The sequence below is a fragment of the Carlito syrichta genome, unplaced genomic scaffold (assembly GCF_000164805.1).
Source record: "Carlito syrichta isolate Samal-C Ts95f unplaced genomic scaffold, Tarsius_syrichta-2.0.1 Scaffold306846, whole genome shotgun sequence".
In the NCBI taxonomy this organism is placed as follows: domain Eukaryota; kingdom Metazoa; phylum Chordata; class Mammalia; order Primates; family Tarsiidae; genus Carlito; species Carlito syrichta.
This window is the reverse complement of record NW_007250942.1, coordinates 356849-381183: the sequence shown is the minus strand read 5'-3', so window position 1 is coordinate 381183 and position 24335 is coordinate 356849. Positions and strand designations below refer to the sequence as shown.

The 24335-nt window shown below is 38.2% G+C and overlaps 1 protein-coding gene across 1 annotated transcript in view; it reads left to right on the top strand.

The window, feature by feature from the left end:
- The window catches only part of DNAH6 (dynein axonemal heavy chain 6), a 310610-nt gene that overhangs the window by 43007 nt on the left and 243268 nt on the right, over window positions 1–24335 (top strand). Inside the window, exons 4-9 of the mRNA XM_008063442.2 lie at window positions 4110–4377; window positions 9169–9303; window positions 9400–9520; window positions 10153–10279; window positions 11964–12132; window positions 14971–15087. Coding sequence (XP_008061633.1) covers window positions 4110–4377; window positions 9169–9303; window positions 9400–9520; window positions 10153–10279; window positions 11964–12132; window positions 14971–15087 — 937 coding nt within the window. The remainder of the gene's footprint in view (window positions 1–4109; window positions 4378–9168; window positions 9304–9399; window positions 9521–10152; window positions 10280–11963; window positions 12133–14970; window positions 15088–24335) is intronic.

Below are 24335 nucleotides of genomic sequence, written 5' to 3'. Positions count from 1 at the left end.
TTTCTTCCCAGGTCCTTGCTTGCATACCTTCATTCAATGAATAGATTCAAATATTAACCGTTAAAACCTTATAATAAGGAAAATAATTAGACTATTTGGAGTTGCATAGGGCCACAGGCTTAATTCAGCCCACTAGCTTAAAGCAGGTAGGGAATAATTCTTGCTCTTGTAGAAATCAGAAACTTGAAAGAAGTAGGAGGGAACAGGGAAAACAGACATATATGTGTGCATTCAAGCATGGCCTAAGCTGGACATGATGAAGAGACCAGCCTGACTAGGGAGGGTGATTTGTGCGGACAGAGAAGGGACCAGTGGAAAACAGGCACAAACACCTGGCCAATGATGTGGATGTAATGATATGAACAACAGAGGGCTGTTCAGAGTTCTTGAGCAGAAGGGTCACGTGAGGCAAACTGTGGGTCTACAATATTAGTCTGGTGGACCAGTTTAAGGATGAACGGAAGTGTTTTCAGTCACCACAGTGTGTAACAGAGCCGTTGTTTGAAATAACAGATCAGGATGAGGTTGAATTGTTTTGGAAAACTCAAGAATTAATTTCAGGAGGATGAGTATGATTTAGAACCCAGTTGGGGTTCTAAATTCTAAAGGAGGTTCACTTCAAATTATATCTGAAATAAATAGTAATAGGACAGTTTATGACGTACCACAAGAGTCTTGCAATCACTCCATGTGATTCTCTCAAATAAAACACATACTTTTATATGTTAATAGAAGTCTTAGAGTCTGTGTTTCATTTTAGATAGACAAAGACGGGTTCAACAGTAAAATAATTTGACAAGAGACTCCTTGATTCTTCACTGAACAGCTAGAAAACACTACCTATATATTTTTCAATTATAAGACAAGTAGAGCATAGTTAAATATAGTTTTATTGGAGACTTTTATCTCAATCTGATTAGTTAACTATCCAAGGATCTCTGTTTAGTTAACTAGATCATAAAGTCATCTCCTTTATCAACAAGTAGAAATTTTATAGTACAGTACTTGAAATTGTTTTTAATTTCATTTTTACCAAACATTGCCTGTATGATGACCACTGATGTACCTAACCCTGAATTTTACTCATCTTTAAAATAAACAAATTTTCAATTTTAGTTCTTAAAGGGAACCTAATTTTTCTTTTTAAAATATATATATTATTTTAGAGATGTGGTGTGCAATTCAGGATTAGATATACAAGTAGACATCATACAGGTAAAGTTTGGACCTCCCTTTGGTCCCCACTTTGTCTGGTTTGATGTTGTGTACCACCCCTCCCAGCACCCCGTCAGTATCCTGCTACTGCCAATCCCTTTCTTATAGTATTATGGTAAATCTTTAGGGTCCACTTATGAATGAGGACATGTGGCACTCAGTTGTTTGTTTCCACGATAGATCACTGAATATTACAGACTCTAAATCCATCTGAGCTGCTGCAAAGTCCATAATTTTGTCCCTTTTTGTGGCTGCATAATATTCCATCATGTATATGTACCACATTTTTCTTATCCAGCCCAGTTTCAGTGAGCAGCATGGTTGGTTCCATGTTTTTGCTAGTGCTACAATAAACATGCGTGTGCAGGTATCTTTTTTGTAGAATGATTTGAGTTCCTCTGGGTATATTCCCAGTAGGGAGATTGCTGAGTCATATGGAGAGTCAATTTCTAGTTCTTTTAGAAATTGCCACACTGTTTTCCATAGAGGTTGAACTATTTTGCATTCCCACAGCAGTCTAAAAGTGTTCCCTTTTCCCTGCATCCTCGCCAGCATCTGTTGTTGTTTGAAACCTCATTTTTCAAAGAAAGGCTTTAATGGAACAAATATCAAAAACAACTGCCCAGGAGGTAGCTAAGGTTTGAATCCTGAATACCAAGAAGTGCTGAATGGGTAGTCATCATCATAAGAGCGGTGGTCCAGTTTCTGAAACAGATCTGCACGCCAAAGCAGAGCTTGAAGAGCAAAGCATGGCAATTCAAGGGGTGAATTTGGGGAGTGACTGCTCAGCAATGAACTGGAAAGTTGAAGGAGAATAGGATTCTGGAGAACTGTATTAATTTTTCTTAATTTTTTCAAAGCTTTTTCTGACCCTTCAGCCCCTGCTACCTACTAACTGGATTGGGCTTGATGGATGCCCCTGTAGATCTTTGAGAGAATAATTAGAGTTGTGGAAAACAAAACTGGTTTTCACAAACTCTAACAGGAATGGATATTTTTTGTCGTTGCTTGTCTGCCTCATCCTCCCAAAGCTCTGGGATCACAGGTGTGAGTCACCGCAACTGGCCAAGAACGAAGACTTTGACTAGAAAGACAAATATAAATTAAAGGGACTTCTAAGGGGCACTGAGCCCCAACCAATAGTTAGAGTCAACATTATGGACCACACCTGCCACCTTTTAGAGGGGCCATCAGGATCAGACATGCCACGCTGACCAATTTTCCAGACATGAACAATGGCAGCGGTCAGCCATACTTGTTTTTAGTTTGGTTTTAACGTCTAATGCTAATGGAACATCTGAAGCTGATTGCAATTTCGGTGGCAAGCTGAAGTTTCACAACTGACATAGAATCACCCCAAGAATATCCAAATTATCCACATGCCTCCCAAGGATCATGCAATGCCTGACATTTTTTCAAACATTTCTAATGTGAGATAATTAAAACACACACAAAATGCCAGGTAGCGGGATCAGGTAAAAGCCACCAGGGTTGAAGGTTTTTCATGACAACACGAAGCAGGAGAGTGGCCTCAGGGTTATCAGCCCCTCTCCCACTCTCCATGGCACCATCAGCCCCCCTGCCTCCTTGCTGGCTCACATGAGCAACTCTTGGTTTGTGTTTGCTTTCATTTCGGCCCCATATGCCATAATTTTAAAGTATTTTTTGTTACTCAGTGTGATTAAAATGAAAATAGGAACCAAAAACAAAAAATGATTTTATTACAGTGGTTCTTAGCATTTTGATTAACAGACACAAAATACATGAGAATTTTGTTTCACCCTTTTAAAAAATTGATCATATGTATGTCAGTAAGTTCATTTATGTACAACAATTTCAGGGATTTAACAAATGGCCTGAAGGTTATTTTTAAAAGGTCATGAACTCCAGGTTCAGAATGTAGAACCAAGGACCGAGAGATGTGGGAAACAGCTGATTTTCACTGGAGTGTTCCTGTCTACTCTTTGTCAAGTACACGTAATTTTTGCATAATTCTAACATAGAAGCAATTTGGGTTTTGTTTTTACACTTAACCTTCATCTTATCCTATGCTCTCATAGAATCTTCATAAATGTCATTGTCCTAAATTTCTGGATATATTTTAATATGGTGCTATGTCATAATTCATACTTGTTCTGTTATTGAATATTTAAGTTGCATCTGTAGGTAATCACAGGAAATATCATGCCGTAGGCAAATGCCTATTTTAGGAAGTTTTAGAGAATCAGCCCTTTCTATTCTCATTGCTTCATTTTCTTCTATCCATTCTCCTGATTTTACTCCTTTCTTGACTTTTTTCTTAACTTGCGCAATGTCCTGTTACTCACACAGGTGAAAAACGTCCTTGGTGACGGTTGAAAGAGAGATATCTTGAACTAAACATTTCCTCAATGATAATTATTTCATATGTGATAAACTGCACATATATAATCTCTATCTGAATAGTCCTCCTCTCTAATTCATGTTTTCTTACTTTGATCTTTACCATAATTCTGTCAACACTGGACAGTGTAAAATTCTTTTACGCTATCGATATTGAATAGTTTCTAAATAGTGAATAATAAATAACAACTTAGTTCCAGATAGCTTTCGTGTAGGACTCTTAAGTTTTTTTAATCTATAATTTGTTTAACTGTAAAAATCATGTCTCTAAAATTATCAAACATGTTGTCACCGTTGTCTTGTTTAAGTCTTTAAAATAAGCCCAACTGTTGTTTAACTCTTGTTTTCTTGAGTAATGTATTCAACCTGAAGTTGTTTGTTAGAATACTTAAAACTTCAATCATACTTTTTTCTAGAGATGTTTTACCTCTTTAAAACAAAAATGAATGCAGTTGCTTAATTACTTATTTAATATTTACCTTTCACTTGTCCTAATTTTTATTTGTTCATAGAGTTGTGAATTATGAGAACATCAATAAAAACGACTACTATACTATTAGCCAAAAGGCGGTAACACACATTTATAATGATGATATTGAATTTATCGAAACTGATCGATGGGAACAGGAATATCTGTATCACAGAGAACTCACTAAGATTCCCATATTTTCACTTTTCCGGAAATGGAAGGCTTTTAATGTATGGAAGAAGAATGTTCGCTCCAAGAAAATCACCGGATGTCGAAAATTTTTACAAAAAAACCTGTTCATTGTTAACCCTGTATGTATTTATTATTCGTATTTGAAAACAATTACTTACAGAAAAAGAAAGTATGAATCTATGTCTCATAGGTGTTGGTATAGACTGTCCGTGAAATAAAACACTTCATCTTTTTAAGAGAGTTCACAACTTTCATCCTGTTTTATCATTTAAGGGTCTGGCAGTCCAAAGGTATTTCTACATTTTAACTAGGATTACAAAATACAGAAGTATCAAAAGAGAGTTGATAGTTTCTCTTTGATAAGAAGCAGCCTCAGAGTTTTGAATTTGTGATCCTATTTGTTATTGATCGGGATAGTTGTATGTTCTTTTGAGCTGAGTAGGCTGGCAAACCCTATTCCTTCCTCTCATCTTTGGGGTACTCTGGACCTTCTGGTCCAAAATAATCTGGGGGCTTGCTTTCATGAGTGAGTACCTCTCATTATAGCCCATGTGTTCTTCTACAATGAATTCAGACAGTATGGAATTACAGTGGGGTGAGCATGGAAAAAAAATGTATGGCCACATTTAAATCTCTATCCACTGAATGTCTTCTTGCATTAGATGTTTTCCACTTGTCCCCTAGGATGAACTGGAATTATTATTACTGTCATGCTCAGATTTCTATGCTGTATTTCTATGACACTTAGTTACCATCTTCTCAGGTCAGAAGCCTCAAGTTTGCTTTGTATGGTCATTTCCTTGACTTTGCATATGATAATTTGAAAGACTGTTATCAACATGTCAGTCATACAATAAATGAACAGTTAAGCACTCTGGCTAGCATAAATATTAGCACAAATTAAATACAGAAGATGTACTATCTCAAGCCATCCATTCCATTGAGCATTCTGAATTGTGAAAAGTATTCCAGAGCAAATTCCTTGGGTCCCCTCCCACTGTGGGAGATTTTCTGTCCTCTTAATAAATCCTGTTTAAAAAAAAAAAAAAAGTAATCCAGTACTTCTTGATAGAAAACTCAAATTTTATTAAGAATCTATCAGTTCTTTGAAGTTATTTTGCCATCTTTCATTTTTTACCATGTCTTGAACACTATGCATATCATAAATTTATTACCAAGTATATAAATAGTTCTTATAGTCTTTCTGGATTGTCTTTATAATTACCTATGTCAATCATCAAGGCATGTTCTCATATTTTGTGTGCCAAAAACTGTCATTCCCCCTGTCCGCCATTCATACCAGTGGTATTTTTGTCTTTATAGTATCGTCTCTTAAATTTAGTCCTAGCATATTATAAAGTTCTCATTTTTTTTTCATCTGGGGTTGATCTAAATATCAGAACATTGTAGTGGTTTAACTATCTTTTAGATGCTATAATTACCTGCATACTTGCCACCAGTCTTACTTACAAATGATTAACTAGGGTGACTGATTCTCCTAGAATAGGTGAAGAGGAAATATGAAGTTGTTCTTGAAATTTTTTTTTACTTTAAAAAATAATCAATTTTGTGGGCACCTGTACCTACTTTTTTACAACAGTTTTTGATTTGTAATTTGCATACCATACAATTCACCTATCTGAAGTTTACAATTTAATTTTTTTAGCATATTCACAGAATTGATCAACTGTTACCACAGTCATTTTAGAATATATCCATTACTCTAAAAGAAACCCCAATACCCATTAGTGGTCATTCTTTTCCCCCCATCTCTTTTTCCCTTTCTCCAACTGTAGGCACCACTAATCTACTTTCTGCCTCCTCAGATTTGCCTATTTTGTACATTTCATATAAATGGAATTATACAATACGGTCATCCTTCAGTATCAGTGTGGGATTGGTTCCTGGCAGATGCCAAAATCCATGGATGCTCAAGTCCTTTATATAAAATGACATAGTATTTACATATAACCTACAAACATTCTCCCTTATACTTTCAATCATCTCTAGGTTATTTATAATACTGATTACAATGTAAATAGTTAGTATATTGCATTGTTTAGGAAATAATGAGAAGAAAAAAGAAGTCTGTATATTTTCAGCACAGACAGAACCATCTCTGACCTAACTAGATTTTCAATCTACTTTTGGTTGAATCTGCAGATGTGGAACCCAAGGATACAAAGGGCAACTGTATGTGGTCCTTTGTGACTGACTTGTTTTTTTTTTTTTCAAATCTGCCTCCCTGAGAATTCAGAGGGCTAGAATTTTTTTTTCTTTTATTCTTTCTTTTAAAGATATGGGGTACAGTTCAGGATTAGGTAGATAAGTAGTCCTCATACAGGTAAAGTGTGGGCCTCCCTTTGGAACCCACTTTACCTGGTTTGAGATCAGGTACCCTTATTGATGTTATGTACCCCTTCCTGCTCCCCTAGTAGTGTCTCACTACTGCCCACCCCTTATAGTTTTATGATACATGTTCAGGGTCTGCCTATGAGTGAGAACATGTGATACTCAGTTCTTTGTTTCTATGATAGATCGCTGAGTATGATAGATTCTAAATCCATCCAAGTTGTTGTGAAGTCCATACTTTTGTCCTTTATGGATGCATAATGTTCCATCATGTATATGTACCACATTTTTTAAATCCAATCTACTTTTGATGGGTAGCACAGTTGATTCCATGTTTTTGCTTTGTGAATAATGCTGTAATAAACATGCGTGTGCAGGTATCTTTTATAGAACGGTTTGGGTTCCTCTGGACATATTCCCAGAAAGATAATTGCTGGGTTGTATGAAAGGTTGATTTTTAGATCTTTTAGGAATCGCCACACTGTTTTCCACAGAGGCTGTATTAGTTTACACTCCCATCAACAGGGTGGAAGCATTCCCTTTTCCCATATCTTTTCCAGCATCTGCTGTTTTTTGAGTTATTAGTAATGGCCTTCGTTAATGGAGTTAGGTGGTATCATAGTGTGGTTTTAATTTCTTTGGTAATTAGTGAGACTGAGCATTTTTTCATGTATCTGTTGGATGCTCATATGTCAACTTTTGAGAAGTGATTATTCATATCTTTTGCCCACTTTTTAATAGAGCTGTTTGTTTTTTCCTTTTGGCATGTTTGAGTTCCTTGTAGGTCCTGCATGTTAGGCCTTTGTTGGATATACAGTTGGTAAGTATTTTTTCCCATTCTGTGGGCTGTCTCCCCACTCTCTTGATGGTTTCTTTTGCTTTGCAGAAGCTTGTCAGTTTGATGAAGGCCACTTGTCTATCTTATCACTAATGGCTTTGGCGTTCAGGGTTTTGGTCAAGAATCAGTTGCCTATTCCAATTTCCATGAGGATGTCTCCTTCATTTTCTAAGATTCTTATAGTTTGAGGTCTTATGCTTAGGTCTTTTGCCCATTTAGAGTTGATTTTTGTGTATGGTGGTAGGTAGTGGTCTTGTTTTAATTAAACTTCTGCATGTGGTCAGCCAGTTTCCCCAGCACCATTTACTGAATAGGTTTTCCTCTTTCCAGTGGTTGTTGGTGGAAGCTTTGTTGTAGATAAGTTAGTTGAGAAATTGATATTTTGCTTCCAGAATCTGTATCCTGTCCCATTGGTCTATATGCCTTTTATTGTACCAATACCAGGCTGTTTTGATTATTGTAGCCTTATAGTAAAGTTTAGTCTGAAAGTGTTATACCTCCTGCTTTGTTTCTTTTGCTAGGGATTGTTTTGGCTATTTGCGGTCTTTTATGTTCCCATATGAATTTCTACATTATTGATTCCAGTATGAGAAAAGTGATGTTGGTAATTTAATGGGTATTGTGTTGATCTGTAGATTGCCTTGGGTAGGATGAACATCTTAACAATGTTGTTTCTTCCAACCCATGAGCATGGAATATTTTTCCATTTGTTTGCGTCTTCTTGGATTTCTTTGAGCAGTTTTGTAGTTTTCATTGTAAAGATCTTTTGTGTCTCTGGTTAGGAAGTAACTGAGGTATTTTTTTCTCTTTTTTTTAATCAATATTTTTTATTATGATTTTGTGGGGTACAGTTAAGGGTTAGGTGCATAATTACGTTTCATTCAGGTACCCTGTTGATAAGAGGTGTTTCCCCATCCCCAGACAGATAATTGCGACTGTCAATCCCATCCCTCTCCCCCCTCATGTGACTGACTTATAACGTAGTGATTTCCAGGTTTGTCTATGTTGTAGCATAGCATTTTTTTAATTGGCAAATTTATATTTTATTGTATGAATATGCCTATTTAATTTATTCATCCATGTATTGGTGGACATTTGGGTTGCTTCCACTTTTGGATATTATAAATAATACTGCTATGAACATTCATGTACAAGTTTTTGTCTGGACATATGTTTTTATCTGGGAGGGGCATATACCCAGGAGCGGAATTGTTGAGTCATCAGTAACTTTATGTTCACCCTTAGAAGCAGTTTTTCAAAGTAACTTGTTACTCACTAAAAATTTAAAGTTAAAATTGACTTTGTTCTAGGTATAGCCTCTTATATTAATAGATGAACCCTTCCATTGTAATTAGACTGAAGTAAAATCCTTAAAGTAATACAAGTAGGCATTAGCCAAACCTAATGAAATTTAAGACATTGCCCTGTTTTCTGTTACTTGTCCTCGGTTTCATTCTTTAAATAATTGGAAGATATATATATATTTTTTAAATGAAAAAAAAGGAATTTGGACAAATTAAGTCTGATAATCAAAGAATACTTTTAGAAACAAGTTTCAGAAACGTTCCTATTCAATGTTGCATTTTGTAGTTATAGCCAAAACTAAACATACGGAGCTGTTTATTATTCTTAATACTCATTCTCACTTTCTGAATGTTTCTATATTTTTAAAATATAGAATATTTTTAATAACTAATGATACATTTCAATTTTCATTCAGTATTTGCGACCAGCTCTTCTTAAAATAAATGAACTGTGTTATCAATTGAGCTTCATGGGACTTTGTCATTTTGAAAAATGTCACACCTACACCCTGCAGGAATTTAAGGTTGCACAAGTTGTACAGCTAGCAGAGGTAAAAAAAAAATTTTTGTCTATCAGAATTAAGATGTTTATTTTCTTATTATTACTTGTCTAGTACCACTAATTGTACATATTCACCAACATCCAGGTGATGGAGCGCCTGGAAGGATTTCGAAATGAAGCAAAGGATGTGGTCAGAAAGGCTTGTCGACTTGCACTGCACGCTTTGGGATTTGTTCCTGATGACTGTACGTCTGGAGTCTATGAAGGTATGAAGGGGAAAGAGTTCAGAAGTTGTGGCTTTTGGGAAACCAGCATTTCAATAATGATCCTGTTTTTCAACTGTCCAACTGTTTTGCTTGAGATGCTGTAAACGTAATGTATTTTGTGGAAAGAGGAGAACAGTAAACATCGCATTTTTCTCTCATTATCCCTGCTTGTGTGCAGTATTTCTAAACCAGATATAGACTCCTAATTCCTAAGTGATTTATCGTGCACTCAAGGCCTTTCTGCTTCAAGGTGTGTCCACCCTACGAGTATAGACAACACGTTTGTTAAAAGTAAGGGACCGGACGAATCTCAGGACTAACTCCAGCTGGCACACACTCTGAAGTCAAGCACTCTAAAAGGAGGGTACAGGTGTTTCCGGGAAAGAGGTAGCATAGTACACAGATCAAATTTCCTTAACATGAATGTTAGTAAACTGCCTACAACCTTGTCGAGTTGAAGTCCTTTGATGTAAAATTCTTTTGGATAACTGGGCTGTTTTCTGAGGTTTGAAATGGTTCATAGACCAAGATATTTTGTTGCTTTTGAGTTGTATTTTCTTTTATTTTAATCACATTGGAAGAAATGGAATTTTTAACATAAGAATGCTTGTTGTACCTTCTGTTGTTCTCAGATGCTAACATGACAGAAAATGTAAGTTTCACTGAAGCACCATTTGAGCTTCCCAATTATGGAGACTCTGAGAAAATGACGTACACAGAACAGGCCAGCAAAAGGCATCATTGCATGAGGCTGACGTGGTAATTGATTATTATTTCTTTCAGGAAAAATTAGAGCATGCGTTCTTCTCAAGTTTTGTTAAAAATCAAGCCCTGAAAGATGATGGATATGTTCACTTGCATGACTGGAGTAATCATTTCACTATGTATATCAAAACATTATGCTGCACAACTTAAAAAAACAGAATCCTTTCTAGGATATAAACGACATCCCCTTGCAAAAAGAAAAAACTTAACCCCTTCACCACAGGTTTCATGAATAGTGGTGAGGAATTTGGGGAACATGGTGACCTAAGTGCATGTCCCAGACCCCTCCTGCCCCCACCCCCCCACCAACCACCACCCCAACAAAGCAGCTCTGGGACTGGTGAAGCTGGTAGAGACCCATGTGTGAACAAAGCCAAGACCTCCCCTTTGATCTCTCGGGCCTTGTTTCCCTCTGGATAGCCTGGGGTATGGAGAGCCACCATAAAGCAGACTGTGGGAAGAAATCAACCACATAGAGATTTCTAGAACTCCTCAAATAGGCCTGGAGGACCTGCTCCACCTTTTGGTCACTAAAGAGCTACAGGTGGCTGCGTAACCACACACAGGCCTGCCCTGTTCCCAAGGTAGCCAGCAGAGGAAAATCTTCCTTCCTCCTAGGACTTCACCCCAGGGGTCTCTTCCTGTTGGCATCAGCTCCGCCACCTCCTCCCCCAACTGGATCTTGACCGAGACTGTTCCAGAGTTTTACTTTCCCATCATTCTAAAACCTTGTCTGTGAAACCATGCAATACTGATGATTGTTCTTCAGTGCTCACTAACTTAACCCAACTCTTGCTACTGTCTGTTTCATGAACCTGAAACGGTGTGCCCATTTATGTATGAAGATGTCTCTGTAGCAACAGAAACCAGTGAAGCGGTCTCCCAGACCACCATCATGGGCCTCAAAGGCACTGGAGGCCTTGGCATTCCGCTTAAGCAGAATAAAGTGTTATTCTAAATGTCTTGCTGACTCAGTCTGCATTCTAAGACCTCAAGGGAGGAAACGAAATTTGCACCTTTGGGCTAACAACTGCTGTCAAAAGTAACATTCATTCAGTATTTAATTTAATTGAACTGTTGAATTGTTTGTTCAACATTTAATCTTTGCAACATTTATATATCCAAGATTTCATGCTTTTACCATTAAAGTGCAAGTTACAGAGGTGTATGCATTGATTTCTTCTTTAAAACAGCTTCTAAAAAATCTTAAACCCTTTTGGCTTGTAAAGCTAGGCGTATTTTTCCTAACAACTTTATTTCCATTAATAATCCTAGTGGGAAACTGACGGGAGGGTGGGATTGGCAGTTGAGGGAAACTATTAGGGGAGGGAGGGGCACACCTCATCAACAAGGGTACCTGCATGATCAGTGTTTGTATACCTAACCCTGAATTTTACCCCACATCTTTATAAGAATAATAAAATAAAAATAATAATCCTATTGAGACTTGGAACACCTGGCTAAATTGATGCTATGTATTTGAATCTATCTGTGCATTCAAGGAAGAATGTCTAAGAACAATTCTTCTGGACAGTAAATTTCTGATGTAATATAATTAAATGGAAACTCAAGGAGAAATTATTTTATTTTAAAATATAAATACTTGCTTTGGAAGCACCATCAAAAGCATGTAGTGAATATAGAAATCTGAAATTAAATTTGTTTTTTTCTTTTCAAGCTTTATTCGTCTGAATGACTATCTCATTGAGAACACGATGCATGTCTTAACAGTAAACTCTGTGAGCTCCCTTTTGAATTACCTCACTGACAAGCTAAAACGAACACCTTCGGCAGATGTCATCCAGAAATGGATTACTGAGGAGAAGCCCGAAGTCACTGATAAAAAGGTATATGCAGACACAGTTAAGAATATTCATGGGTCCACCTTTGTTGAGGAGTGCATGTATGCTCTATGAATTATGTTTTTTCCCCCTGTGGACTGGAAAAATAGAGAAAAGCTCAGAGAAGTTCACAATATAATCAGAGCCTGCTATACACACGTGAAATGAGAAAATGAAAGTCAGCGTAATGGCAAGTATATGGCAGAGTAAGAAGGCACCATGCTGAGAAAAATGTTGCTGTCTCTCTCAGGAATTTGCTAAGGGTTATCCATGTATTTATTGACATATTTTTAAAGTACCTACTATGTGCCCGTCCCTATGCTGGGTGCTGGGTATATAGTGATTGAAAACATAGACAGGATCCTTGCCTCCAAGAAGCTTATAGTTTGGGGGTCCTTGTGGTATAAACCTACAGGGAGAAACAGTGAAAGTCTAAATGAAAGAGATAAGTAAGAGTTTGGTGATAAGAAGCAGCAAATCTTTGTGCTTTGATTGGATGACTTCTTTATAATACTGTGATCAATCACAGAAACAAAGAACAGAGTACCATATGTTCTCACTCATAAGCGGACCCTGAGCATTTACCATAATACCATAAGAAAGGGATTGGCAGTAGCCGGAAACTTCCAGGAGAGGAAGGGGAGCACATAACATCAATAAAGGTACCTGATCTCAAAGAAGCCAAGTGGGGACCAAAGAGAGGCCCAAACTTTACCTGTTCGATGCCCACTTGTATACCTAATCCTAAACTGTACCCCACATCTTTAAGATAAAATATTTTTCTGTTTTTTTTATTTTTTTTTTGTTTTGTCTTTGGTTTTCTGTTTTTTGTTTTGAGTTGGAGTCTCACTCTGTCATACAGACTAGAGTGCAGTGGCACACTCCCGGCCACCACAGCCTCGCCCTGCTGGGCTCCGGCAATCCTTCTTCCTCAACCTTCCAAGGAGCTGGAACTGCAGGCACGCACTACCACGCCTGGCTAATTTTTGATGGATTGTAGAGACGAGGTCTTGCCAAGTTGCCAGGCGGATCTCGAACCCACAGGCTCAGGCAATCCGCTACCTTGGCTTCCCAAAGCTCTGGGATGACAGGCGGAGCCACAGAGCCCAGCTAAAATAAAATATTTTTTTAAAAAAAGGATGTCGACCTTAAAGACAGAATAATTTGGGATGTTTGAGACATAGCGCAAAGTTGTGCATTCCAGCATAGCTAAGAGAGAAATCATCAGCTCATACCCAAGATTTCCAGGGAGCTTTGCCCTAGCTACTTCCTTGATACTAGCAGCTTCTTGCCGGAATACCTAAAAACATAGCCAAGCGTGCCCACCTGGTTTCATCAAGGCTCTCACCCTGACATCTCAACTCCTCGCTGCCCAGGAAGCATGTGTGTGCAGTACAAGATCTGATACCCTTTGCCTTGGTTTCCCTTTTCTTCAAAAGTTAAATCATAGTTGCATACTCCTTTCTGTTGCTTTCTCCTCTCTCCTATTTTAAAGTCTTCCTTTTTAATAAATACTATCAAATTTTAAAAGCAACATTTATTTTTCTAAATATAAAAGTAATATATACCAGATGCAAGCATTTTGAAAAGCACAGAGCTATACAAAGGAAGCACCCTCTGCTACGCAAAGATAACTATTTTGAAGGGCAGAAAATATATTATACTTTACTTACTGTTTTATCCCTTGATTTTCCCACTTAAAAATATAGTATTGTGAAAATTTCCCAAGTCAACATGTATTTTTCATGTAATATTTTCACATAGAATGTATTCTGATTCTTATAGGCCATTTTTAATTACTGGTCACATTCTTACTATTTCAACTAATACTTGCAAAGGACATCCTTGTTTATACATTTTTCACACATCTCTGTTTTTTTCCCCTTAGAAGACAATTCTACATGTGGAATTGTTGAGTCAAAAATGTACACACTTTATAAAGGCTTTTGATACACACTAAAGCATAACTTTCCAGAAAATTTTGTCATTTTGCAGCATTCCTAGCAACTTTTGAGATTGAGCATTTACCTACATGTACACTAGATACTATCATCATTCATTTTAGCCTTTGACAAACTGTTGGGTGCATTATTATATCACTGCTTTTAAATGTTGTATTCTTCTCATTGTCACCCCAGAGCAGAGATAATATCATAAGTCTGAAAGACCTGGATTTGAATTCTGGTCTGCCACTTACTAGCTAGTACGTCCTGGATGAAATGTTGTACCTTCTCCAGATCCCATTTTCTCACGGGAGCAGTAATGGTACCTGCTTCCAATGGCTGGTGTGGGAGTTACACAAATACCTAGTATAGTGCCTGGCACACAGTAAACACTCTATAAACGTTGTTACTGAATAAACTATTTCAAGGAAAAGGAGGAAGTGAATCGATTATTTGTATTTTCCCTTCAAGAATTGTCAGATACTGTCCTTTGCCCATTTTTTTCTATTTAAGTACATTTCTATCAATGGATATATTTCTATTTAAGTAGTAATATGCTATTAGTATATATTTCTATTAAGTATATCAATTTATTATATTTGTATATTCTCCTATTATTAGCTTCCTATCTGCTATATACATTATGGATATGTTTTACGAGTTTATTGTTTGCCTTTCCATGGTGTTTTTACAAGGAAAGAAGTTTTCCATTGCTGTGTAGTCCTTGAATGTTTGCCTTTTTTCTTTCTGTGGTATTATTCTTTGAAAGACTTTCCATGTGCTACAATTATAAATTCAGCTAGTTGTATAAACTTAAGTTTACATGTCTCTTGTTTTTTCCTTTAATTTTATTTTACACCTCAGTAGCTGTGTCTTTATAACACAACTGTGCCCATTTCAGGGGGCCCCCGTGATTGAAAAGCAAGAAGAAGATGAATCGCTCATCCCCATGTTTCTCACAGAGCTGATTTTGACAGTCCAGTCACTACTCTTTGAGCCTTCTTTGGAAGACTTCCTGGTATGTGTGTCTTCATAGAATGTCCACACATAAGCTTTCGAGAAAATGAAGCAGCTGTTTTGGTCTCAGTTGGTTGGCAGGATTACAGCTGTCACTTAGCCAAAATGTTTCTAAGAAAGAGAAAAAACATTGTTCTGTCACAGCATTAGAGCTAGATACAAACTACCTGAAAGTTTAGCATATTTTCTTTAACTGGAGGCAGATTAAGGGCTTGGTAAAGCACACTGTTAAGAGAGTACATTCTATCTAAAATTTTGAATTGGCTATAAGCATCCCTCTGAGAAGAATGCAAGAAATCACTCTGCTGTAAATACCATCTTTGAACTCTTTTTTTAAAGTGTGTGTGCTGCATCTGAGGGAAATTTGTTGTGTCAGTTATCTGTCACTGTATTAAAAATGCCACAAATTTAGCAGCTTTAAAAAAACCACCATATATTCTCTCACTGTTTCTGTGGGCCTGGGGCCTCATCCTTCAAGCTTTCTCTCGGGTGTTGGCTGGGGATGAGATCTTATCAGAAGCTTGACTGGAGAAGGATCCACTTCTGAATGCTCTCAGGTTGGGAGAATTCAGATATATGCAGCTGTAGGACTGAAGTTCCTGTTTTCTTGAGGGATGTCAGCCAAGGACCACTCTTAAGTTCTGGAAACCACCTGCCATTTCTTGCCACATGGTTCACTCTATAGGCAATTTACAGTATAGCTGTTTATTTCTTCAAGGCCAGATGGAGAATTTCTCTCAGAAAGAGCCCAATCCCTCTTTTACAGGCTTTCAGTTGATTCAGTCATGTCTATCCAGGATAACCACCTTCTGGTTAATTCAAAATCGACTGACTTGAATCCTTAATTATATCTGCAAAATCCCCCCACCTTAGCCATATATTGTAAGAAAATCATGGGAATGACATCCCCTTATAATTCATGGGTCCTACCCATACTCAAGAGGAGGATATTTTACAGGGTGTATACACAAGGGCAGGAATCTTGGGAGTTATTTTAGAATTCTCCTACCACATTCGCATAGGTGCATAGATTAGTAAACCAATCAGAGTCTGTATTTTCGGTTAGCTGGTATACTGTGGTGCAAAGCATCAGTAATCAATGTCTCTAGATTTTAGTTTTGGCTTTACCCAGTCATGACCATCTAGTTGTTTCAAATACACATACACACAGAGATTCAGCTAAAGAAAAATTATAGACCTAAATCATGATCTTTTACATTGTTCTTATTTAGGGTACTTAAGGTTTTCTAATACTTAATTTGATATGTACTTTTGTGGGTTTTTACTTTTTTTTTTTTTAGACAGTGTCTCAAAACAGTTATGTTCCCCAAGCTGACCTCAAACTCCTGGCCTCAAGCTGTCCTCCCACCTCATTCTCCCAAAGTGCTGGGATTATAGGCATGAGCTGCTACACCAGCCAGTATATATTTTTGAATTCTAGTTTTCCTGTCGTGTTTGACAGGGCTTCTACTGTATTTGACTCTGTTTACTGTTTCTGCCTCTTAAAATAGACTGCTTTCCTGGTTTAATTTATCTTGGTTCTACTCCTGTTCCAACAACTTTCCTTCTCAGTCCTTTTTCCAAGTATCTCTTTTTTATCTCACCCTTGATTGTTGCTGTTCTTAATAACTTCCTCCTCATCACATCCTGTCTGTTCTTTCTGGGTGTTCTTTTCTGTGCCTGTTGTTCTAACTATAGCTTCTAGAATGCAGACATAAACATGTATTTAAATCCAATAATTTTCTTCTAAGCTCCAACTCTTGGTCATCTGGAAATCTCCATCTGAGTTTACCACAATTAACTGCAATTGACAAAAATGAATTGAACATATCGACACAGTCCAAAACTTGTTCCCTCTCCTCATCTACATCTCAGTGAAAGGCACTATCCAGATGCCCAAGCCAGCAGTCTGGGAGTTTTCCCGAATTCTTCTTCTTCTTCTTCTTCTTCTTTTTTTTTTTTTTTACCTCCTTGGGATCAAGTCACCAGGTCTTGTGTTCTGAGCCTTGGTTGGGCCCCATCTGCCATTCCTCCCTATGGGAACCTTCTCATCTCCGGCCCGGCCTGCTGAAATGGTCTGTTCTAATCTGCTTACCTCTCTTCCTTCTGATCCATTTCCACATTGTTAACAGCAAGATTATTCTTGCAGGCCACTCATTTCAATTTTTCTGCTTAAAATTTCCCCATTGCCTACAGCAGCATTTTTCAAAAGATGCTGCTATGAGTTGTTGATAAGCCTTCCAGGAGAAAAATCATCATTACATATTTACACATTTACAGATATGAAAAATCCTGTCTAGCAGGTCCTAAGAAGAATTCTGTTTAACATTGTTTAACTCAAGGTTTCTTTCCAAACTTACCTGGGAGATTGAGACCCTCTATTTTCTAGGTAATTCATGGCCACAGTTTGGGAAGCACTGCCTATGATCGAATCAGAAACAACACAAGGCCTTTTGTGAAGAGGCCAACTACATCTGCATTGTGTCCTGTTCCCTTCACACTGGCGCTATGTTCCAGCACTTAAAAAACTCACAGAAGCCGGGCTCGGTGGCTCAGCCTGTAATCCCGCGCCTTTGGGAGGCTGAGGTGAGTGGATTGCCAGAGCCCGCGGGTTCAAGACCCACCTGGGCAGCGAGACCTCGTGTCTACAATAAATCAAAAAATCAGCCGGGCGTGGTAGCGCATGCCTGTAATTCGGGCTACTCGGAAGGCTGAGGCGGAAGGATCGCCGGAGCCCAGAGGATGGAGGCTGCGGTGGCCGGGAGCAGCCACTGCACTCCAGTCTGGGCAATAGAGTGAGACTCCAACTCAAAAAACAAAACAAAAAACTCACAGAACCCAGATCTGCCAGTCCATGCAGGCCCTCACACACAATGGCTTAGCAAAGACTGTACTTTCGCCTTGTACACTTGGCAAGTTCCTAGTCATCTTTTAAGACTCATCTTTTGAGGAAAGCCTTTCCTTTATCTCATTTTCTCTAACTAGATTTTGTGTTTATTATAAATTAATTTATGTTCATTGAAGAGATTTTGAAGAACACTGAAAAAGAGCATTAACACATCCATCATCCTATGTGCCAGAAATAGAAATAACCCATTAACATTTTTGTATGCTATGGGAATTGAAGTAGGCAACCAATTCTTGATCAAAACTCCAGATGTCCATGTCGTAAGAGATGAGATAGACAAGTGGGACCTCATTAAACTGAAAAGCTTATTCAAAGCAAAAGAAACCATCAAGAGAGTGAGGAGACAGCCCACAGAATGGGAGAAAATATTTGCCAACTGTATATCTGACAAAAGCCTAACATTCAGGATCTACAAGCAACTCAAATGTGCTGAAAGGAAAAAAAATGAACAGCCCCATTAAAAAGTGGGCAAAAAGCCGGGCTCAGTGGCTCAGCCTGTAATCCCGTGCCTTTGGGAGGCTGAGGTGAGTGGATTGCCTGAGTCCGCGGGTTCAAGATCCGCCTGGGCAGGCGAGACCTCATCTCTACAATAAATCAAAAAATCAGCCGGGCATGGAAGCGCATGCCTGTAATTCCGGCTACTTGGAAGGCTGAGGCGGAAGGATCGCCGGAGCCCACAGGTCGAGGCTGCGGTGGCCGGGAGTGGCCACTGCACTCTAGTCTAGGCGACAGAGTGAGACTCCAACTCAAAAAATAAAAATAAAAAAGTGGGCAAAAGACATGTATAGACACTTTTCAAAAGAAGATATGTGGACAGCCAACAGACACATGAAAAAGCGCTCATCCTCAATAATCATCAGAGAAATGCAAATCAAAACCACATTGAGATACCACCTAACCCCATTAATAATGGCCATCGTTAATAAAACAAAAAACAAAGATGCTGGTGAGGACTTGGAGAAAAGAGAACTCTTCTACACTGCTGGTAGGAATGCGTACTAGTTCAACGTCTATGGAAAACAGTTGGTGATTTCTAAAAGAACTAGAAATTGACCTCCATGTGACCCAGTAGTCCCCTTATTGAGAATATACTCAGAGGAACTCAAATCATACTGCAAAAAAGATATCTGCACGTGCATGTTTATTGCAGCACTATTCACAATAGCAAAAACATGGAACCAACCATGCTGCCCATCAAAACTGAATTTTTTAAAATGTGGTACATATACACAAAGGAATATTATGCAGCCATAAATAAGGAAAAACACATGGGATTCACAGCAACTTGGATGGATTTAGAATTGATCATACTCAGTGATCTATCACAGAAACAAAGAACTGGAAGTATCACATGTTCTCACTCATAAGTAGACCCTGGGGGATTACCAGCAAGGTGGTGATGGAGCAGGTCAAACTGTGAGCATTACTGCAAAATCGAGTGTCCATAAAGACTCTCTGCATGAGTGAGTGTGTGCAAGTTGGTAAGTGAAAGTCCATCTGAGGGGAGACTCAGGTTCACGCATCCAGGGCTCTCCTCTGGAGATAACTACAACCCCCTACTGCCCTGAGATTGGAGCTGCCGGAGCACAGGATCATCTGCTATTCTCGGGGCTCTCCTGAGAAAAGGTGCTGAATATAACTGATCCTCATCACCTGGTGCCCGATCCACACCATCACCTGTGACAGCAGTGCAGCTGGAGCCCCGGATCCGTGGAGAGAGCAGGACGGGGAGAGCTGGAGAGGAGCCCCACCACTGGTGAGGAAACTCCAGCCGGAGCCATGTTTTCTGTCCTGAGACCAGATAGAGATCTGCATTGTCCCACCCAGCTCCACCCAGACCCCAACCTGGGACCTAGAGTTTATCTCATCAAGCTTGGATGAGATAATCTCTCCCTCTCCCACACTAAACAGGCACTGACATATCAGGTCTGAGTAGGAGACTTGACAACAGTGGCAGCAAGCTGGGTGAATCCAGATCTGATCCACCTTCCTCCCACAGTAGTCCATGGGGCATCTGACCCACACTAAAAGCAATCCTATCAGCCTGCCCTGAGAACAGAGGGGAGGGGCTGGATATAAGAATTGAAAGGATGTTGAAGTTACAGGAACTGCCTCAGAGCAAGTTTTGTTTTTGTTTGTTTGTTTGTTCTGCTTGGTTTTTGTTTGTTTTTTGTTTTAGTTTTTTTCCTTCTTCTCTCTTTCTTTCTGCTTTTGATTACATTTTCATACTTGCTTTGTTTCTGTTACTTTATTGCTGTTTTTTAAAAGACTTCCTGTTTGTGTATGTGTATTTTTGAGGGAGAGTACATCAAAAGAGGTGGGGGTTTTTTGATGATGATTTGTATGTTTGTATACTTGTCTGTATGTTTTTGTTGTTTTTATCTTTTCTGCCTTTGTGTCTCTTTTCATTTGTTTGTTGGTATACCTGTCTGTTTTCCTTCTTCTTCTTTCTCTCCACCTTCCTCTCATCCCCCTCCTTCCTTTTTCTATTCTTTTTCTTTTTCTTACCTCATTTTGCTTTCAGGGGGCAAACCTATACCCCCACTGCATGGACAGAGTGTAAGGCAGTGGGAAGTGAGTTCCAGGGTCCCACACACCTGTCTGCAGATACTGGGATCTGCAGATAGTTTCTGAATCACAGCTCCCCCCTCAATTAAAATCTCAAAACTGCAAAAAATTCAGCCCCCAACCCATAGTCCAGCTTCAGAATTGGACAGCCAGAGGATTCACATAGGGAAGAATAGAAGATTGAGCAAACAGAAGTAAAATCCATGAACAACAGAATTAAAGAAGAGGTTAAAAAAAAGAGGGGAGGAAATCTACAAAAATGAAGAAAAACCAAAGGAAGAATATGGGTCTCACACAGACCCCTGGGAAGTCAGCCACTGAGAATACAGATTTCAGAATGCAAATAATGAAGAGCCCCCAGAAAGACTGGTCTCAATCCACAAACCCAGATATCAAGACATTAATAGAGAGAATAAATATAATTGAGTAGAGACAAAAGGAAAGAATGAAGGCGTTGATAACTGAGATAATAATACAGTGAATGAAATAAACAGCAAACTGATAGGCTTGGAAAGCAGAATTAACCAAGCAGAAAAAATAATCTCAGAACTCAAGGACCAAAATAAGGAGCTAACCCAAATTGTGAAAAGCATAGAAAAGAAGTTTTAAAAAACAGAACAAAACCTTCAAAAGATGAGTGATTGTTTCAAGAGGCTGAACCTAAGATTAATTGGAATCCCTGAGGCAGATAGAGAGAAAGAGACCACCCTGGAACAAACATTTCATGAAATATACAACAAAATGTCCCTCATCTCATCAGTGATGTGACCATTCAAACACAAGAGATTCAGAGAACCCCTGCAAGACAACAAATGAGAAGACCAACTCCTAGACACATAATAATTTGCCTACACAAAGTAGGTATAAAAGAAAAAATCCAAAAGGCAGCAAGAGAGAAAGGTCAGACTCCCTACCAGGGAAGACCAATTAGAATAGCAACAGACTTATCTATAGAAACACTTCAATAACCTTGGAAAGCTTGGAGCCCAACATTCAAAGTTCTCAAAGATAAACAATATCAACCAAGAATTACCTACCCAGCTAAGCTAAGCTTCCTCAATGAAGAAGAATTAAAATCCTTCCCAGACATTTAATCCCTAAGAACTTATGCTGGCTCCAGACCAGATCTACAAGAAACACCTAAGAAAGTGTTAAACAAAGAAGAAAGGAAAAAAAGAATGACAGCGCCCTTCCCAAGAATGCAGGAAAAATATTGAAAACACACACGAATCAACCCAAAAATCAAAAGAAAGACAGCAAGCAAACAGTAACAACAGCAATAAACACTATAAGAACCTCATGACTAGGATAAATTCTCACATCTCAACAATTAACCTGAATGTGAATGAACTAAATGCACCACTGAAAAGACACAGAATGGCAAAATGGATAAAATATCATGAGGCAACAATATATTGTCTCCAAGAGACTCATCTCACCAGAAAGAACACTCACAGATTCAAAGTAAGAGGATGGGAAACAAAATTAAGGGGAACAGAACACAAAAGAAAGCAGGAGTCACAATCTTGATATCAGACAAAATACCCTTTAAGCTATCAAAAATTTTAAAAGATACAGAAGGTCACTACATAATGATAAAAAGTTCAATCCATCAACAAGAAATATCCATCCTAAGCATATATGCACCCAACATAGGAGCACCAACTTTCATAAGCCAGTTTCTAGGTAAACTTTAAAAAGGTATTGACTCTAACACTATCATAGCTGGGAACTTAAATAACTGACTCACAACCAGAGACAGGTTATTAAGACAAAAAAATCAACAAGGAGATCCAGAACCTCAACGTGATGCTTGATCAAATGGACTTAATTGATACCTACAGAAAACTCCACCCAACAACCATGGAATGTACACTCTACTCATCATCACACAGAATATGCTCTAAGATTGACCACATCCTTGGCCATAAATCAAGCATAAACAAATTCCATAAGGTTGAAATGCTGCCACGTACCTTTTCAGACCACAGTGGAATAAATAAATATCAATACCAACAAAGTTCCCCCAAACCCACAAAGAAATGGACACTAAAGAGCACGATGCTAAACAACTCCTGGGGCAACATGGAAATCAAAACAGAGATTAAAAGATACCTGGAAATCGGTGAAAATGAAGAAACATCTTACCAAAACCTCTGGGATGCCATGAAAACAGTACTAAGAGGGGAATTCATGTCTCTATGAACACATATGAAGAAAATGGAAAGATCACAAGTTAAAGTCTAACAAATCACCTAAGGAAGCTGGAAAAGTAAAACCAACAAAACCCTAACTTCAGCAGAAGAATCCAAATCACCAAAATAAAAGCCCAAGTTTGGGACATAGAAGACAAAAAAATAATACAAAAAATCAACAAAACAAAAAGCTGGTTCTCTGAAAGAATAAACAAGATTGATGGACCCCTAGCTAGAGTGACCAAGAAAAAGAGAGACAAAGCCCAAATAAACACAATCAGAAATGCAAAAGATCAAGTCACAACTAAACCTGAAGCAATACAAAAGATTATCGGAAACTACCATGTACATTTGTATGGAAACAAACTTGAAAATCTAGAGGAAATGGAGACTTTCCGACATCACACAACCTCTCCAGGTTGTAACAAGAAGAAATCTCGACCCTAAGTAGGCAAATAACATTCCAGGAAATTGACTATGTCATAAGAAAACTACCTACAAAAAAAAAAAAAACAAACCTGTACCAGAGGACTTTCCAGCAGAATTCTACAAAACATACAAGGAGGAACAGATACCAATCCTATTGCAACTATTCCAGGCAATTGAAAAGATAGAACTCTCCCCAATCATTTTATGAAGCTAACATTACATTGATACCCAAACCAGTTAAAGATTCAACAAAGAAAGAGAAGTATAGGCCAATATCTTTGATGAATATAGATGCTAAAATTCTCAACAAGATCCTAACAAACCAGATCCAACAACACATCTCAGAAATCATTCACCACGACCAAGTAGGCTTCATCCCCTGAATGCAGGGCTGGTTCAACATTTGTAAGACCATAAACGTAATTAAATACATCAACAGATTTAAAAACAAAAAGCACATCGTTATATCATTAGACATGGAAAAATTTTTTTATAAAATCCAGCATTACTTCTTAGTAAAAACCTTCGAACTTCTAGGCATAGATGGAATATACCTCAAAATAGTAAGAGCCATCTTCGAGAAACCCACAGCCAGTATACTGCTAAACAGACAGAAATTGAAGCCATTTCCCCTGAAAACTAGAACAAAACAAGGATGCCAGCTCTCACCCTTCCTGTTCAACATAGTTTTGGAAGTCCTAGCTAGGGCAATCAGACAAGAGAAGGAGATTGGGGTATCCAAATAGGAAAAGAGGAAGTCAAGTTATCCCTCTTTAAAGATGACTAGATTCTATACCTCAAAACCCAAGAGAATCTGTCAAAACCTCCTTGCATTGATAAAGGACTTTGGCAAAGTCTCAGGGTATAAAATAAATGTGCAAAAGACAGTTGCATTTCTATACACCAACAACAAACAAACAGAAACACAAACAAAAAGCACAATCCCATTTACAATAGCCACGAAATAAATGAAATACCTTGGCATCTTCCTAACCAGAGAAGTCAAAGACCTGTACAATGAAAACTACAAAACACTGCTCAAAGAAATCAAAGATGACACAAACAAATGGAAAAATATTCCATGCTCATGGATTGGAAGAATCAACATTTTTAAGATGTCCATCCTACCCAAGGCAGTCTACAGATTTG